The 20,984-nt window shown below is 34.3% G+C and overlaps 1 protein-coding gene across 1 annotated transcript in view; it reads right to left on the bottom strand.

Moving 5' to 3' along the window:
• DNAH12 (dynein axonemal heavy chain 12) overlaps positions 1–20,984 on the bottom strand; it is a 229,191-nt gene that overhangs the window by 144,745 nt on the left and 63,462 nt on the right. The window contains exons 13-18 of the mRNA XM_060021479.1: positions 13,459–13,637; positions 10,087–10,222; positions 4,421–4,546; positions 3,124–3,258; positions 2,596–2,789; positions 1,369–1,612 (exon numbers count right to left, since the gene is read on the bottom strand). Of these exons, the coding sequence (XP_059877462.1) occupies positions 1,369–1,612; positions 2,596–2,789; positions 3,124–3,258; positions 4,421–4,546; positions 10,087–10,222; positions 13,459–13,637 (1,014 nt within the window). The remainder of the gene's footprint in view (positions 1–1,368; positions 1,613–2,595; positions 2,790–3,123; positions 3,259–4,420; positions 4,547–10,086; positions 10,223–13,458; positions 13,638–20,984) is intronic.

Genomic DNA, 20,984 nt, shown 5'->3' on the forward strand with positions numbered 1-20,984 from the left:
CAACATTGCTTCTGAACATAATCTCAAAAATCTTCAATAAAATATTAACATACTATTAATATTAACATACAAAGCCTAATCTCCCTAGTCCTGTTTCTAGGACTAGAAATCAGTAAGAAAAAGACCATAAATTCAATTAAAACAATAGACAAGAAGACCAAATAGCTCACAGGCAAAGAAATACAAAATATTCTTAAATATATTAATTTAGGCTTAACATTTTATGTAATAAGAAAAATGAAATTCTTCTAGCAGATTAACAAACACCCAAGTTTGATGATATTCTGTTGTCAAGGTTGGTGAGAGTACATACTGGTAAAACCCATACAGAAGGTAATTCAACTGTAATATTTTAACCTGGAATTTACTCTTTGGCAATTTACCTTACAGTCACACCTTCACACACAGAAATTTTACACCAATATATAATATTTATAGGTGTAAAAAAGAATGAAAACACTCTATATACAATAAGAAAAGGTCTCCAAGATAAATTAAAACAAAGGGGGGAAATAATATAAACGGTATGCTATTTTTTTTCAGTATTCTATTTTTATGTAAAAAGATGGAAGGATTAGAATATACATTCACATTGTTATACATGTAAAAATACCCTGAAGTATACAATAGAAACTAGTAACATTGATAACCTAATAACAGGTGAGAAACACAGCAAGGAGACCGTTCAGGTATATCTTTTTATATTTTTAAACCATGCAAATTTATTAAATATTGAAAAAAATTTTAAGTAGTTACTTTAAAAAAATTTTCAGGCAGCTCATAGTATATCTGAGAGTGCTAGACACAGACAGGAACAATGTTGAAAAGCAGAGTTTGCACTCTGAGCATGCCGACAGTGGAAACTTGGCACTACCACTAGAACCACTGCCAGTACTGCCTTGGGAACGTAGATGTATTATTTACTGTCACAAAAACTGTTATTATCCTCTATTTATAAATGAGGTGACTGAGGCATGAGAAGTTAAATATCTTGCACAAGTGGCATATTGCCATTACCAAGCGCAGAATTGTGATATAAACCTAGGTAGTGTGACTCCAAACCTTTCTCAGCTAATTGGTACCCTGGGTTGCTGCCCATAGTATAGGCTAACTTGTTTATTCTAGTAATTTTTTACCCTCTTCCAATCATTGTAACTGGTCATTACAGTCTTCTATTTGTTAAGTATTGTTCTATGAAGGGATTGATTTCGATGACATCATCAGGAAAGAATGAAGCATGTATTAATAGGTCAAGTTTTCTGGATTCAGCTTTGGTTTTGCTTTCCAGTTTTTCCATTTCTCTTCACTAGCACTTGATGCAAACAACTCTACCAGGGCTTTTAAAAATGTCATTAAATGTGTTTATACCTTAATAACTTTTATCTGCTCCATTACTGCAGTGCACATAGTAATAGTAGGATTCTCTTTTGGTTCTTCTTCAAGTTTCTCTTCTCCCAGAGATCGTCTTTTTGCTGCCTTTCTTTTTTCTTGTAATTCCTTCCTTTGCTTTGTTTGGAAAAATTTCAGAGTCTTAAAAATTTCTCGGGAAAATTCATCTACATCAGCTTCCATGCTTTCCCCATTAAGGTCCAAAAGCCCTCCATCCATCCACCTGAATTGAAAGAAAAAGTAATATTAAACTCAGAAGGGCTTCCCTCGTGGCACAGTGGTTAGGAATCTGCCTGCCAATGCAGGGGACACGGGTTTGACCCCTGGTCCAGGAAGATCCCACATGCCGTGGAGCAATTAAGCCTCTGCGCCACAACTACTGAGTCTGTGCTCTAGAGCCCGCAAGCCACAATTACTGAGTCTGTGCTCTAGAGCCCACGAGCCACAACTACTGAAGCCTGTGCGCCTAGAGCCCGTGCCCCACAACAAGAGAAGCTGCTGCAACGAGAAGCCCGCACATCACAACGAAGAGTAGCCCCCGTTCGCCGCAACTAGAAAAAGCCTGCATGCAGCAATGAATAAGCAACACAGTCAAAAATAAACAAATAAATTTATTAAAGAAAAAAGACTAAGGAAGAATGATTAAAAACAGAATTAAGTGAAAAAAATAGGATATTTTAATTTAAAAAATATTAAACTCAGAGACTTCTGGTGTGTGAAAAGGCCTTACAGATTCTTTAGGCTAGGCCCTTCATTTTATAGTAGAAATAACTGAGAACAAGAGCAATTAACAGTTTTTCTCAGTCACACAGATAGAATGATGACAGACAATACTAAAACCACAATTTCAGCTATGCTGCATGTGCAAAAATATGAATCAGACTGTAAACGGACAACTAACAGTATCCAGATGAAATGCTGATTTGACTCCATACTTCTAATTCTTAGTGTCAAATGAATGAGTCAAATGAATTAATTGCATTAAAAAATGAATCAACTCTGGAAAACCCAGGTGAGACTTTAGATATTATATTAGTAAGGCTAGGTGGCGCCTTAGCAATATTTGATGCTTCTATATAATATTTGGTTTCTCTTTCAAATGGACAGATAAATCCTACTTTTAAACACCTAGCCAACAACAACAATCAATGTACATTTTATAAATCTTTGTATATCTTTACTTAATTTTTTATTACCAGAAATTACCGTTTTTCTGTTCGTTGCCACTTCAAAACTAAATTAAAAAACTTCTGATAGGGCTCAATGTTAACTTTTAATTTATCCAGTTCAGGATATTTTGTCAGTTCCCATCTGAAAAGTTCCTCTTCTTTATTAATAAATTGAACTGCTTCTTCAGATTCCTGAATACGTTTTTGTAGTTGTCTTACATCTGTCACATACTGAAAGCAAATAATTTTTTATTTCAAGAAATACCCAAGAAATGTTATAAAAATAAAATTATATAATACTGCATAGGCTATGTCCTTGCATTTATATAGCAACTTTAAACATCAACTTCACAACATCACCATGACACAGAGCAAAAGGTATGGTTATGTCTATCTTACAAATAGAAAACTAAATCACAAAAAAAGATTACATAATTAGCAGCAGTCCCAGGCCTAAGAGTCAGGCCTCTGTTTGCCTTAGTAAGCACAGGTTTTTCTATATTATAGAAACATGTCCTGTATTAATCTACCAGGCTGCCATAGCTACTGTCTATATTTATCAGACCTGCTGCATGCGGTCCAGTTCTGCAAATTCTGCAAACTCTTCCATGCGGCGTGATTCCTTTTCTATTTCCAAAATCAGTTTCTCTCTCTTTTCTATTAGCTCACTTTCTTTTTTATGTTTAGCATTCTCAAGGAGCTTTAAAAGAAAATTATTCATGTTAACTATTTTGTTACAAAGCAAAGAATTATCAAATCAGAAATCCGAATGCTTTATACAGTAACAAAAAACATCAGCGAAGTAAAAATAAAACATTGTACAAAAATAAAACATTGACTGATATAAAAATGAAAAGAATAATAAACCACAAAACCACACAGAAAAACTTTCCTATATCTCTGAAGTGACTGTAACAATTCTTATTTATTAAATAGATACTTTAACTATTTAACAGATTCTGGGAAAATAGTAAAAGCTACCATATATTGAGCACTTGTTATGTCAAGATTGATTAAACACTCTACCTATATTACCACAAGTATTAGTATCCTCATTTCAGAGGTAAAGAAATTTAAGCATATAGAGGTTAAGAGGCATGTCCAATGTCACAAAATCATAAAAGTCAAAATCTGGATTAGAACTCTGGCTTATCTAACTGAAGTCCATGCTTTTCATTACTACTATACCATCTCACTTCCCAGTTTAGGAGAAACTAGTTTACATTAGGACTTTTTCAAAATCTGAACTATATTCAGTCTTATATAAAATCCTGAATCTGCTACTTCTTCCTGGGAAAGTTACTTAACTTCTCTGAAATTCATTTTTCTCATCTATGAAATGGGGAAAATAGGAGCACCTGGGATTTTTGTGAGTATTAAATGATTTAATAGCACAGAGCTTACAATTATTATTATTAATTTGTAAATAGTTCTGACTTTTTTAATGTCAGTCCCACTTTTTTTTGTTTTTTTTTTTTTGTGGTACGCGGGCCTCTCACTGTTGTGGCCTCTCCCGTTGCGGAGCACAGGCTCCGGACGCGCAGGCCCAGCGGCCCTGGCTCACGGGCCCAGCCGCACCGCGGCATGTGGGATCTTCCCGGACTGGGGCACAAACTCGTGTCCCCTGCATCGGCAGGCGGACTCTCAACCACTGTGCCACCAGGGAAGCCCTGTCAGTCCCACTCTTTACAACTTTGTGGGTTAAGCCTAAGCCTGCAGGGCCATAAATGTGGCTAACCCCAAAATCATACGGACACATGAAGATACTTTTTAAAGGTAGATGGCATGTATGTATGAAAATTAAGCGAACATTGTGCTTAAAATATCATAATACAAAACTACATATTGAAAAATATATTCACCTCATCATTTTCATCAAAGATGGGATTAATTTTCCAAGGCCACATAAGGACAGCTGAATTTAAAGCTAAGTCTTCTGGAGGAAATAGAAATACATCTAAAAAGTAACTCATCCGGCGTTTGGATTCCTACAGAAGAAACTCCAGGTATATTAAACCATATACAAAATCTAAAGCATTATGAAAAAGAGAACCAATAACAATTTCTAATACTCTCTCAAATTTCAATCTGACTCACATTGTTAACTGATATTTCATATTACCCAAACCATGGGTATTTCAATAACTGTAGGGTTATTTATTTGGCTTCATACCACACAATTGCAGATTTTTATACCAGAAATAAAGCTTTTTAAAAGTTTTCACTTGCAGTTGACTTAACAGAAAGGTACTCTTGAGTCTCCATGTAGATGACTGAAAATGATGATGAAATATGCAGCTTTTGTTCAGCAACCCTTTAAATTTTTTTCTTTTAAAAGATTTTACATTTTTTATTCTTATGTATTTAATTTTGAATCTTTGTTGACAAAGATTTTAGCATCTTTTATTTTGTTTTGCATCTTCAGTGACAGTACTACTTTTTTTGCCTACCATTAGCATACAGCAATTGTCTAGAAAGAGTTTAGGGGTGAATGGCAAAACCAAACCAAAACAAAACAAAAACCTTTAAAACCAACAGATTTACCTGAATAGAGAAGTTGAATATCTTTACCCTCTATAGCTTACATATTTGCTGTATATGTATATAATATATATAATATGCAGAATGCATCATATATGTATTATGTTGCATGTAGAAATTAACCTAATAAAATCTGATTCATGTAATCAATTATATTAATAGATTAAAGGAGAAAAAGCATAAGGTCACCCCAATAGATGCAAAAAAAAAAAAGATAAAATTCAACATGCATTCACAGTAATGTTTTTCACTTAATTTTTATTGGAGTATAGTTGATTTATAATATTTTGTTAGTTTCTGCTGTACAGCAAAGTGAATCAGTTATACATATACATATATCCACTCTTGTTTAGATCCCATTCCCATATAGGTCATTACAGAGTACTGAGTAGAGTTCCCTGTGCTATACAGTAGGTTCTTACTAGTTATCTATTTTATATACAGTAGTGTGCATATGTCAATCCCAATCTCCCAATGCATGCTCCCCACCCTCCCATAGAAGAGAATTTACTAATCTCATAAGGGAACCTATAAAAAACCTATAGCAAATTTCATACTTAATAGTGAAATCTTGAAGCCTTTCCCTTTGAGATTGGGATCAAGATGACTTCTATTCAACATTACTAAAGATCCTAACCAGTCCATAATAGCAAAGAAAATAAAGTTTTAGAAATGTGTAATGTTTGATAAGGACAAAACCAAAACTGTCATTAACTACTAGTTATAAAATAGTATATGTAGACATTCCAAAAGAATCTTCAGATAAACTGTTAAAATTAAAAAGAGAAAAAAAAATATAAATTTTAAAGTTAGGATATTTAAATAAAAATTTTTTAATTAAGAAAAAATTTAGTGATAGCTATTACTTTGCATATAAAAATAAATTTTATATTATATTATAGTCAAAGTATAAAATAAATATACATAAGTTCATATAAATAAATCATTGAATAAATTAAAAAGCAGCGGAGAAGAAACAAGTCTCCTATGCAGAATAATTCCAAATAAATAATGTAGCTACCCTACTGTAAAGGAGGAAAGCACAACTCCCAGTTCTTAAGTGTGGATGCATACAGTGACTTCCTTCCAAAGGAGACAGTATGGAAAGGGGGAGAAAAGAGTGGAGAGACATGATAAACACTACTTCTGCCGGTGATCAAGCTCAACATCAAATGCCATGTTGATAATATGTATCCTTGAAATGATGTGATGAAAATGGCACTTTTCCTTTGTGATTCTCCTCCAAAAAACCGACTACCCCGTTCTAATCATGAGAAAAATAGCAGACAAATTCCTACTTCTCAAAACTATCAAGAACATCAAAAGCAAGGAAAACCTAAGAAACTCTCAGAGCCAAGAGGAGCCTAAGGATACATGACAACTAGATACAATGTGGTATCTCAGATGAGTTCCTGAGATAGAAAAAGGGCTTTCAGTAAAAACTAAGGAAATCTGAATAAACTATGGACTTTAGTTAATAATATATCAGTATTGGTTTAATAATTATAACAAATGTACCATATTAGTGTAAGATGTTAATAATGAGAAAATTGACTGTGTGAGGATGTGTGTGTAATATGGGAACTCTCTGTACTATCTACTAGGTTTTTTTTGTAAATCTAAAACTATTTTTTTAAAGTCTATTAATATAAGTTAATTGTATTTTTGTATTCAAGTAACTAAGATAAGATGAAAAATTTAAGATATAATTTAATATAACATTAAAAGATATCAAGTACCTGAAAATATAACTAACAAAAGATGTGCACAACCTCTACAGAGAAAATTATAAAATATTAAGAGATGTTAAAGAAGAGGTAAATGAATAAATGATATATCATGAACTGGAAGACTCCACAGTGTATGTACTGATTCTCTCCATCTATTTAATGCATTTCTAATCAAAATTCCAACAGATTTTTGCAGAATGTGAAAAACTGATTCTAAAATTTATATTGGAAAGATGCTAATTCTCTACGTTTATTATCAATTTTATGCAATCTCAATGAAAATCCCAAAACGTTATTTTATGGGTTGTGATCATCTAATTCTAAAATTTATATGAAATACTAATAGCCAAGAACAAACAAGAAACTTGATGAAGAATAGAGTGGGAGGACATGCTCTACCGGGAATCAAGAATTATTATTGCTATTACAATTAAGCTGTCGTAATTAAGTCAGTGTGGTATTGATACAAGGATAGACAAAAGGCCAATAAAACAGAATAGAATGTCTTAAAACAGATCTGCACATATAGGGACACTTGATATATAATAGAGATGGCACTGCAGAGCAGTGGGGAAAGTATAGTCTCTTTAATAAATATGTAACTGCTCATGCATATGAAAAAGTAATTAAATAGGACCTCACATCATTCACAGAAATAAAATCCAGGAAGACTGAAAATCTAAACCTGAAAGGCAAAACTAAACAGCTTCCAGAAAAGGACACAGAAAAAAATCTTGATGACCCTGGGTAGAAAAGGATTTCTTAAACAAGATACAGAAAGCACTAGCTATAAAAAGAAAAAAAAAAAAAAATTTGCTCCACTTGACTACATTAAAATTAAGAACTTCCATTCATCAAAACACCATTAAAAACTGAAATAAATACAGAGTGAAATACATTAAAATTAAGAACTTCCATTCATCAAAACACCATTAAAAACTGAAATAAATACAGAGTGAAATACATTAAAATTAAGAACTTCCATTCATCAAAACACCATTAAAAACTGAAATAAATAAATCAATAATATATTCAAAACTACTACACTGAACTATACACTTAAAAATGGTTAAGATGGGGCTTCTCTGGTGGCGCAGTGGTTGAGAGTCCGCCTGCCAATGCAGGGGACACGGGTTCGTGCCCCGGTCTGGGAAGATCCCACATGCCGCGGAGTGGCTGGGCTCGTGAGCCATGGTCGGTGAGCCTGCGCGTCCGGAGCCTGTGCTCCGCAGTGGGAGAGGCCACAACAGTGAGAGGCCCGCGTAACCCCCCCCCCAAAAAAAAGGTAAAGATGGTAAACTTTATGTTATGTATATCTTATCACAATTTTTTTAAAAACTACTATAATCAATTAGAAAAGGACACACAACCCAAAAGAAAAATAGGTAAAAGACATGTACTGGAGTGAAATACTACACAGCCATAAAAAAGAATGAAATTTTCCCATTTGTAACAATATGGATGGACTTGGAGGGTATTATGCTAAGTGAAATAGAGAGAAAGAAAGCCAGATAGAGAAAGAAAAATACTGAATGATATCACTTATATGTGGAATCTAAAAAATACAACAAACTAGTGAATATAACAAAAAAAGGAACAGATTCACAGATTTAGAGAACAAACCAGTGGTTACCAGTGGGGAGGGGGAAGGGGGAGAGGCATTATAGGGGTATGGGATTAAGAGGTACAAACTATTATGCATAAAATAAGCCACAAGGATACATTGTACAAGACAGGAAATAGAGCCAATATTTTATAATAACTATAAATGGAACATAACCTTTAAAAATTGCACATCACTATATTGTACACCTGTAACTTATATAATATTGTACATCAAGTATACTTCAATTTTAAATATAAATAAATAAATAAACATTTAAAAATAAAATTTTCTTTTAATTAAAAAAAAAAATACTAGTATTTCACAAAAGAGGAGCTCCAAACGGTCAATAAGCATACGAAAAAATTTTTTTTCAGGAAAATGCAAATTAAAAATTCAGTAACCTCCACCCAACAGACTGGCAAAATTTTAAATATCTCACAATAGCAGGTATGGGTAAGGATATAAAACAACAGGACTCTTAAACACTGCTGATAGGAGTATAAAATTGGAACTACTTTAGAAAAGAGTTTTGCCTTAGCTAGTAAAGGTGAAAATAAGTATATCTTATAACACCTGGAAGAAATGCATGAATATACGCACCAGCGTACACATACAGAAATGTTCCCAGAAGCATTGCTTTTAGTAGCAAAAGTAGAAACAACTCAACTATCCAGAACAGTAAAATTAAAATAATAAATTATTCTATGGTTATATAATATGAGTACCAGACATCAATGAAAATAAATGAAAGTTAAGGAACAATGACATTACTAACATAATGTTGACAAGACACAAAAGAATAGAAATAGTATGATTCTATTTATATAAAGATCAAAATGAAACAAAAAGTAGCTATATTGATTAGGAATGCATATTTAGGTGGTAAAACTACAAAGAAGAGCAGGAAATGACTACTATAAAAGTCAGGATAGTGTTCACATCCAGAAAAAGACAGGAGATTGTAATGGGCTTCTAGAGTGTTGACAAGCTTCTATTTCTTTCCCTGGATGATAATTACTGGATGTTTACTTTATAACATTTTAAATTGTACAATTTATTTTTTATGCAATTTTTGGTGTGTATTGTATTTTGATTTTTTTTTTTTTTTCCTTTCAGCCATGCCGTGCGGCATGTGACATCTTAGTTCCCCGACCAGGGATCAAACCCATGCCCCCTGCGGTGGAAGCACGGCATCTTAACCACTGGATCGCCAGGGAAGTCCCTATATTTCACATTTTTAAACAAAAATTAGAGTACAATATAGGTGAATAGGTATATAACCTTGTGGTGGGGAAAGTATAAGCATATGTACTACTAAATGTAGAAACTATAAAAGAAAATATTTTTTTAAACCTTTGTTAAGGTGGAACTAAAGAAAAATAAAAAAGATTACTGTAGAAACCAAGTCGACACCTCTAGGAGGTAAAGGAAGGGAAGTAGTTATGGTCAGATAGTCATATGCAGAGGGTTTCTAGGGTGCTGGCAATATCCTATTTCTTGACCTTGGTGGTGGCAACATAGGTGTTCACTTTGTAACTTTGTGTTTTTTTTATAACTTTGTTTAACTATATGTTTTATACACTTCCAATATGTTTATCATATTTCACAATGAAAAAAATACTTTAAAATATGTAAATTTAAAAATTCTTACCTTGATCCGTGAAACCAACTCATTAATTCTTACAGTCCGGGCTTTTTCTACGTAAGATATGAGCTCCATCATCTCTTCTGTTGTCTCAGGGACTTTTAATGCATGCTCTTTGATTGCTTCAAATTCACTGCAAATACTGACATAATACCCTGCTTTATTATAGTTAAAGTAATTAATGCTCTATCACACTAAATAAATTTTATTATGATTACTATAAAATAGGAACTGTGATCCTAAGAAAATTGGTTAATTCACTAATATATCTTAAAATATTTAAGCATAACTTATCTGATATAACTCAGGATACATCATACATCTATAAAATCTATAAAATTAAGGTAACATTTTCTGTGTGACATAGAGCATGCTTTGGATCAAGGAGCCCTACGTCTAAATCCTGCCTCAGCTGCTACTAGCTTTGAGAACTTATGTAAATCTCATAGGTTTAGCTTTCATATTTGTAAAATGAAGTTATTAACATTCATCTTGCAGGACTGTTGTAATACAATAATGAATAATGAATGTAAAAGAGCCTAGCACACAGTACACTCTCAATTACTGGTAACTATAACTATAATTTTTAGTATAATCATCAGCTTAATTATTATTATTATTAGTGTCCCTTGTGAAATGTGGTAAGTAAAAAGATCAAACCTCTGTATACATTTAAAAATCTATGATTCTTTCAGAATATATATGTATGTAAGTATGAACCTAGATACCCTATAGCCATTATTCAACTAAAGGTATATTTCATAGAATTTTTTTCCTTGTACTTGGCAGTATCAGTACTGTCATGCCATTATTAGAAATATCAGAAAAAACCCCTGCAAAAACAAAGTACAAAAGAGGTAAGTGATTTTAAAAATAAATTTTAGTTCATGCAGGTATTTCATTTATATTATGTGAGTAATTATACTTATTCATTCATCTAATAAATAATTGAGTACCTACAATGTGCTAAGCAAAGTTCTAAGCACTGGAGATATAACAGCAAATAGATAAGTCCCTATCATCATAAAGCTTACATTCAAGTTGATGAGAGAGACAAGAGCACATAAATATATAACACAATGTTAAGTGGTAAAAAGTGCTATGAAGAAAAAAAAAAAAGCAAAGTAAAGGGATAAAGAATGATGGAGTATAGAGAAGGGGTCAGTATTTTATATAAAGTGGCCAGGAAATATCTCTCTAGAGAGGTGATATTCAAGATGAGAGAAGGAAAAAATGAGTCATTCAAATATCAGGAAAAAAGCTTCCAAGGAAGAAAAAATAGCAAAGATTAAAGCCTGAGGTAGCAATAAGCTTCGCATAGTTTAGGAATGGCAAGCAGGGCAATGTGAATACAAAGGAGAGGACGTAACATGAAATTGTAGAGATGAGCAGGAATCAGATAATGTAGGGCTTGGCAGTTAATTCTTGATTATCAAAATTTTAGGAGGATGCATTAATGTCGATAATGCAAAAAAGACAGATGATTCTACCGTGGGTGCTTTCTTCTTACTAGAGCAGAATCTGAGTCCCTTGGGGAGTGACATTACAGCAAAAGAAAAAGAGGCTGGAATTCCCTGGCGGTCCAGTAGTTAGGACTCCGTGCTTCGACTGCGGGGGCATGGGTTCGATCCCTGGTCGGGGAACTAAGATACCACATGCCGCATGGCATGGCCAAAAACAAAAAAAAAAGAAAGAAAAGAAAAGAAAAGGAGGCAAACAAGATTACTGAGGGCAAGGTGGCCCAAGCAGATACTAAACCAAACTATGAAGTAAGAAAATTGTTCTTTAATAATTATTAATTTATTTAATAAATTGTGCTTAACATAGTGGCACATATTTCCTCCTTTTGATGTTACCTATCTCAAGTATGGAACTTAAACCGGAAAGAATCAAAGAATGAAAGAGGCAGAGGAAAATGGACTTTTCAGCTGCTCTTATGTCATAGGTTTATAATAAGACAGTTATTTTGTTGAAAGAATTTTCCAGAAAAGTGACAGATATTACAAAAATAAATACCAAAAAAGTCATGTCAAACATAAAAATTTTTTAAATTAACTATGGTATTGTCACTGCTCTTACTCAACGGGATTGTTAGAAATGAAGAGTCTAATACTTTACCATCTTCAACATCTTTTTGTAGTATAATTTTGTACAAAGTACAGCTGACCAATACTTAACTTTCTGAGAGTCATGTATTTTTTATTCATTTAAAAATATTTATTGATGTGATAGCTCCCTTTATTGGGTGCCTATTCTATGCCAAGCATGGTGCTAGATACTTTACAAATGTTATCTGTGATCCTAACATTAGTCCTGCAAGGAAGGTATTATTTTTCATAGTTGGCACCGCAGGAAATTGAGGCTTAGGGAAATTAAGTAATTTGCCTAGAGTCACGGAACTAGTTCATGGCAGAGACAGGATTCAAATCCAGGTCTCTCTGATTCCAAGGCACATAATTCTCTTACATTGCTTCTGGGAAAATAAACATAATGGCTAACATTTCTTGAGTACTATACTATGTTCCAGGCACTGTGCTAGGTGATTTATATAAATATTAGTTTTAATCCTTCTAGAAGTTGCAAACTGAAAGTCCTCTGGGGCCAGACAGGTAACAAATAAGTTAAATTATTTAGAGGATCAGTTGCTTGAGCACTGGATGAACAAACCAGAGGCCATTCTCCCTGTCAATGGGAAAGTTTCATCTCAACTCCATTTACCACTATAGACCTAATGTGGCATGGTCTTCCCACTTTTTCAAGAAAAGTAAGAGATCTGGAGAGAGAGAGAGAGAGAGAGAGAGAGAGAGAGAGAGAGTGTGTGTGTGTGTGTGTGTGTGTGAAAACTCCTAATTTTGAAATGTTGATAGCAAATTCAAAATTAGTTTAAACAAAATAAAAAACAATGTGAGACAAATAAAACACATTTGCATGACACATTCAGCTAGTAGGCCACTAGTTCATGAATCCAATCTATAGCCATCCTGCCAACTAGGTATTACTGTCTCCATTTTACAGATGCAAAAAATAAACTAGGTGACACAATAAGTCAATATCGTGGTCAGGAATGATCCCAGATCTTCCCAATAGCACTGAAAGTCTATGGTTTTTTCATTACCATGCAACCTGTATCCAAAAGCTGATGTACGTCAATTTCTTTTAAAAAAAAAATCCTGGGTTGCCTCAAAACTAGTCTCAAACAGTATCAAACGAAAAGAAACCAAACCAACAAGACTATAACGAAACCCTCTTAGGAAGTAGCTATGGAGAAAAACTTGCAAGTACTTATATTTTAATCTTTTATTTTTAAACAAGAATTGTTACTAGCAAACTATTTCTTTTAGCCCCATAATTCTGAGTTTGGCAACTAATTCTACTTACCTTTCATTTTCTTTCCTATGTTTTGAAGCTATGTCATTTAGTAATATGTTTGCAAACGCTTTTGCTTTGTTTGTTAGGCCTGTCTTCAAATCTTCACAATCCAAACGGACCATAGGAAAATGAGCCCACTGAGGCAAAAGCATTATTTCTGAAGCAAGACTGAAAAATTTTCCTACAAACTTAAAAAAAAGGATTTAAAACAAAAATGCTTAGAATTTTTAAATTCAGCTGTGATTTTATAGTACAGTATTATGGTGAAATTCTTAATTATATGATATAAATATAAATTCATTTCTTTTTGCTAAGTGACTAATATTTTTCCCATTATCGCACAAATCTTTTTTCACCTGTCCTTTCATTAAAGAATTGACAAATCTACCAGTAAATATCCAATACGATGACATTTATAGTATCAATATCTGGACATGACACAAGGTGAAATTTCCCTCAGTAACTATTAAAAAAATTATCATCAAAGCCAACTCATCTCTTGGTTTAAAAACAAACCTGTATCATGTGACAATTTGTGTAGCTGACTAATATCAATACTTGCTTGTGCCATTACTGATGCCTCACTGAAAATTCTAATTCAATCTTCAGGAAAATAAATAAAAGAAATTTTTTGGTTTGGGTCAAAATAATCCAGGAGAGAAACATTGTACCCTGCTGTTACTAACATTCCAAGATATTGGAATTTATACAAATTCCTAATACCCAGACACTGGGATAATTTTTTAAAATTGAGCAAAGTAGTATGGAATAAAACCTGGCAAGCTATGTTGTGATAAGTTTTATGGAAAGTGAAACATATCTACCAACTTTGGGTAACTTTGACTTAATTTCACAATCCATTTTTTTTAATTCGTTTTTTAAAATTTTTTGGCCATGTCGCATGACATGTGGGATCTTAGTTCCCTGACCAGGGATTGAACCCACATGCCCTGCACTGGAAGCAGGAGTCTTAACCACTGGACCATCAGGGAAGTCCCTCACAATCCATCTTTAATGTTGCCTCTACCTTCCTCCTCACCTCATCTCCACCCTCCACCAAAAGGCCTCACATTCCTTTTATTCTTCCTTAAGGAGACTTTTTCTTCATTTCCCTCTCTCTCAAATCTGCCCTATTTTTATAGTCTCCAGTATTTAGTGGATTGGGCTTAAAATTTTCAATGTTTAAAGGAAATGAGGATATTAATTAGTTAGTTTAAAGACCATACTCAGTAGTCTTGGGTTTTTGTTAAAAATATACCAAATAGAGAGTTGATAGAGCTGATGGCACCTGAGAAGGGAGAAAAGATGTTTTCTCATTCTCAAAGGCCATCATCCAGTTTTTCAGGGATGTAATTAACAGATATGGAAAATAAAATGGGCTGAATCAAAGAAAACATGGCAACTGGAAACAACACAAATGTCCATTTACAGTAGAATTGATGGCATATTCATATATTGGAGTGCTATGTTATAATAAACTAGGACTATATGCAAAATATGGATGAATTTCATAATGATGAAAGAATAAAAACACAAAAAATACATGTAATATGATATCTTTCATATAAACTTACCATGGGCAAAACTAAACTATATTATTTAAGAATGCATACATAGGTGGTAACTATAAAGAACAGCAAGAAATGTCAGGATAATAGTTTCCAATAAAGAAGGGGGAAGTTTATGGTTGGAAAGAGGCACATGGGTGGCTTCTGGAATACTGCAAAATTCTAACTCCTAATCTAGGTAGTTATTAAGTTATAATTACCTATAAATCTGTACATATCTGCTTTACATGATTTTTGTATTATATTACACTTTTTAATGGAATATTTTAAACGTACAAAAGTAGGTAAAATGTACCCATTTTCCAGCTTCAACCATTATGAACTCATGGCCAATCTTGTTTTCTCTATACCTCTAACCATTCCCCTTCTGTTTTATTTTTACAAAAATCCCAAGCATCATATCATTTCCTCTACATATATGTGTAGTTCATAATTTTTTATTTCTCCCAAATAGGCATACTATTCACAACTATAGTATGTCATAATTGACAAAAAGTCCAGGGGTAGATCACTAAACCTAAAAGTAAATTTTTATATAGTTATGTAAACCATCCAGAAATTATGAAATTCTATAAAATTTCACAGCAAAATACTAGGCCTAAGAAGAGAGTCACTGTGAAACCCAATGAAACATGTTCCCAGCCCAGAGATTTAGGGTTTCCAGATGCTAAAGTTATGGCCAGGATCAAAAAATTTAGCTGTTATCTCATAGAATATTTATTGTGCCTATTCTCTGAAGAGCATTGTATTGAGATATATGGTAAAATACAAATGAAAGAGAATATACCATCACTGATTTTATGAAAGTAATAATGCATTTATGAATCCATTATGTACTTTTATAAACACACAAAAACCAAATAAGGTATAAAGTATGCAAATTAGAAAAAACATACAATCATCTCGTAGATACAGAAAAAGCATTTAATGAGATTGGTTCAAGATGGCGGAGTAGAAGAACATGCTCTCACTCCCTCTTGCAAGAACACCAGAATCACAACTAACTGCTGAACAATCATCAATAGGAAAACACTGCAACTCACCAAAAAAGATACCCCACATCCAAAGACAAAGGAGAAGCCACAGTAAGAAGGTAGGAGGGGCGCAATCACAATAAAATCAAATCCCATAACCTCTGGGTGGGTGACTCACAAACTGGAGAACAATTATACCACAGAAGTCCACCCACTGGAATGGAGGTTCTGAGCCCCACATCAGGCTTCCCAACCTAGGGGTCTGGCAATGGGAGGAGGAATTCCTAGAGAATCAGGCTTTGAAGGCTAGTGGGATTTGATTGCAGGACTTTGACAGGACTGGGGGAAACAGAGACTCCACTCTTGGAGTGAACACACAAAGTACTGTGTGCATCAGGACCCCAGGGAAGGATCAGTGACCCCATAGGAGACTGAACAAGACCTACCTGCTAGTGTTGGAGGGTCTCCTGCAGAGGCGGGGGGTGGCTGTGTCTCACCATGAGGACAAGGACACTGGCAGCAAAAGTTCTGGGAAGCACTCCTTAGCAAGAGCCCTCCCAGAGTCTGCCATTAGCCCCACAAAAGAGCCTGGGTAGGCTCCAGTGTTGGGTCACCTCAGGCCAAACAACCAACAGGGAGGGAAGCCAGCCCCACCCATCAGCAGACAAGCAGATTAAAGTTTTACTGAGCTCTGTCCACCAGACCAACAGCCAGCTCTACCCACCACCAGTCCCTCCCATCAGAAAACTTGCACAAGCCTCTTAGACAGCCTCATCCACCAGAAGGCAGACAGCAGAAGCAAGAAGAACTACAATCCTGCAGGCTGTGGAACAGAAGCCACATTCACAGAAAGATAGACAAGATGAAAAGGCAGAGGGCTATGTACCAGATGAAGGAACAAGATAAAAGCCCAGAAAAACAACTAAATGAAGTGGAGATAGGCAACCTTCCAGAAAAAGAATTCAGAATAATGATAGTGAAGAGGATCCAGGACCTCGGAAAAAGAATGGAGGCAAAGATCGAGAAGATGCAAGAAATGTTTAACAAAGATCTAGAAAAATTAAAGAATAAGCAAACAGGGATAAACAATACAATAACTGAAATAAAAACTACACTAGAAGGAATCAATAGCAGAATAACTGAGGCAGAAGAACGGATAAGTGACCAGGAAGACAGAATGGTGGAATTCACTGCTGCGGAACAGAATAAAGAAAAAAGAATGAAAAGAAATGAAGACAGCTTAAGAGACCTCTGGTACAACAATAAACACAACAACATTCACACTATAGGGGTCCCAGAAGAAGACAAAGGACCCCAGAAAATATTTGAAGAGGTTATAGTCAAAAACTTCCCTAACATGGGAAAGAAAATAGCCACCCAAGTCCAGCAAGGGCAGAGAGTCCCACACAGGATAAACCTAAAGAGAAACATGCCAAGACACATAGTAATCAAATTGGAAAAATTAAAGACAAAGAAAAATCATTGAAAGCAGCAAGGGAAAGATGACAAATAATATACAAGGGAACTCCCATAAGTTTAACAGCTGATTTCGCAGCAGAAATTCTACAGGCCAGAAAGGAGTGGCAGGACATATTTAAAGTGATAAAAGGGAAGAACCTACAACCAAGATTGCTGTACCCAGCAAGGATCTCATTCAGATTCAACAGAGAAATCAAAAGCTTTACAGACAAGCAAAAGCTAAGAGAATTCAGCACCACCAACAGCTCTACAACAAATGCTAAAGGAACGTCTCTAAGTGGAAAACACAAAAGAAGAAAATGACCTACAAAAACATACCCAAAACACTTAAGAAAATGGTAATAGTAACATACATGTCGATAATTACCTTAAATGTGAATGGATTAAATGCTCCAACCAAAACACACAGGCTTGCTGATGGAAACAAAAACAAGACCCATATATATGCTGTCTACAAGAGACCCACTTCAGACCTAGGGACACATACAGACTGAAAGTGAGGGAATGGAAAAAGGTATTCCAAGAAAATGGAAATCAAAAGAATGCTGGAGTAGCAATACTCATATCAGATAAAATAGACTTTAAAATAAAGAATGTTACAAGAGACAAGGAAGGACCCTACATAATGATCAAGGGATCAATCTAAGAAGGAGATATAACAATTATAAATATATATGCACCCAATATAGGAGCACCTCAATACATAAGGCAACTGCTAAGAACTATAAAAGAGGAAATCAACAGTAACACAGTAAGAGTGGGGGACTTTAACACCTCACTTACAACAATAGAGATAATCCAGACAGAAAATTAATAAGGAAACACAAGCTTTTAAATGACACAATAGACCAGATAGATTTAGTTGATATTTATAGGACATTCTATCCAAAAACAGCAGATTACACTTTCTTCTCAAGTGCACATGAAACATTCTCCAGGATATATCACATCTTGGGTCACAAATCAAGCTTCAGTAAATTTAAGAAAATTGAAATCATACCAAGCATCTTTTCTGACCACAAGGCTATGAAATTAGAAATCAATTACAGGGAAAAAAACGTAAAAACACAGACACATGGAGGCCAAATAATACATTACTAAATAACCCAGCGATCACTGAAGAAATCAAAGAGGAAATCAAAAAATACCTAGAGACAATGACAATGAAAATACAACGATCCAAAACCTATGGGATGCAGCAAAAGCAGTTCTAAGAGGGAAGTTTATAGCTATACACCCTACCTCAAGAAACAAGAAAAATCTCAAACAAGCAATGTAACCTTACACCTAGAAGAACTAGAAAAAGAAGAACAAATAAAACCCAAAGTTAGCAGAAGGAAAGAAATCATAAAGATCAGAGCAGAAATAAATGAAATAGAAACAAAGAAAACAATAGCAAAGATCAATAAAACAAAAAACTGGGTATTTGAGAAGATAAACAAAATTGATAAACCATTAGCCAGACTCATCAAGAAAAAGAGGCAGAGGACTCAAATCAATAAAATTAGAAATGAAAAAGGAGAAGTTACAATAGACACCACAGAAATACAAAGCATCCTAAGAGACTACTACAAGCAACTCTATGCTAATAAAATGGACAACCTGGAAGAAATGGACAAATTCCTAGAAAGGTATAACCCTCCAAGACTGAACCAGGAATAAACAGAAAATATGAACAGACCAATCACAAGTAATGAAATTGAAACTGTGATTAAAAATCTTCCAACAAACAAAAGTCCAGGACCAGATGGCTTCACAGGTGAATTCTATCAAACATTTAGAGAAGAGCTAACACCTATCCTTCTCAAACTCTTCCAAAAAACTGCAGAGGAAGGATCACCCCAATCTCATTCTATGAGGCCACCATCAACCTGATACCAAAACCACACAAAGATACTACAAAAAAAGAAAATTACAGACCAATATCACTGATGAATATAGATGCAAAAATCCTCAACAAAATACTAGCAAACAGAATCCAGCAACACATTAAAAGGATCATACACCATGATCAAGTGGGGTTTATCCCAGAGATGCAAAGATTCTTCAATATATGCAAATCAATCAATGTGATACACCATATTAACAAATTGAAGAATAAAAAGCATCTGATCATCTCAATAGAGGCAGAAAAAGCTTCTGACAAAAATCAACTCAATTTATGATAAAAACCTTCCAGAAAGTGGGCATAGAGGGAACTTACCTCAACATAATAAAGGCCATATATGACAAACCCACAACAAACATCATTCTCAATGGTGAAAAACAGAAAGCATTTCCTCTAAGATCAGGAACAATGGCAATCAGAGAAGAAAAAGAAATAAAACGAAGACAAATTGGAAAAGAAGAGTTAAAACTGTCACTGTTTGCAGATGACATGATACTATACATAGAGGATCCTAAAGATGCCACCAGAAAAGTACTAGAGCTAATCAATGGATTTGGTAAAGTTGCACGATACAAAATTAATCCTCAGAAATCTCTTGCGTTCCTATACACTAATGATGAAAAATCTGAAAGAGAAATTAAGGAAACACTCCCATTTACCATTGCAACAAAAAGAATAAAATACCTAGGAATAAACCTACCTAGGGAGACAAAAGTCCTGTATGCAGAAAACTATAAGACACTGATGAAAGGAATTAAAGATGATACCAACAGATGGAGAGATATACCATGTTCTTGGATTGGAAGAATCAATATTGTGAAAATGACTATACTAACCAAAGCAATCTACAGATTCAATGCAAGCCCTATTAAATTACCAATGGCATTTTTTACAGAACTAGAACAAAAAAATCTTAAAATCTGTATGGAGACACAAACGACCCCAAATAGCCAAAGCAGTCTTGAGGGAAGAAAATCGAGCTGGAGGAATCAGACTCCCTGACTTCAGACTATAAAAAAAAAGCTACAGTAATCAAGACAATATGGTACTGGCACAAAAACAGAAATATAGATCAATGGAACAGGATAGAAAGCCCAGAGATAAACCTATGCACCTATGGTCAACTAATCTATGACAAAGGAGGCAAGGATATACAATGGAGAAAAGACAGTCTCTTCAATAAGTGGTGCTGGGAAAACTGGACAGCTACATGTAAAAGAATGGAATAGAACACTCCCTAACACCATATACCAAAATAAACTCAAAATGGATTCGAGACCTAAATGTAAGACTGGACACTATAAAACTCTTAGAGGAAAACATAGGAAGAACACTCTTTGACATAAATCACAGCAAGATCTTTTTTGATCCACCTCTTAGAGTAATGGAAATAAAAACAAAAATAAACAAATGGGACCTAATGAAACTTAAAAGCTTTTGCACAGCAAAGGAAACCATAAACAAGACGAAAAGACAACCTTCAGAATGGGAGAAAATATTTGCAAACAAATCAACAGACAAAGTATTAATCTCCAAAATATATAAAGAGCTCATGCAGCTCAATATTAAAAAAACAAACACCCCAATCAAAAAATGGGCAGAAGACCTAAATAGACATTTCTCCAA

Source organism: Delphinus delphis, chromosome 10 (assembly GCF_949987515.2).
Source record: "Delphinus delphis chromosome 10, mDelDel1.2, whole genome shotgun sequence".
NCBI lineage: Eukaryota > Metazoa > Chordata > Mammalia > Artiodactyla > Delphinidae > Delphinus > Delphinus delphis.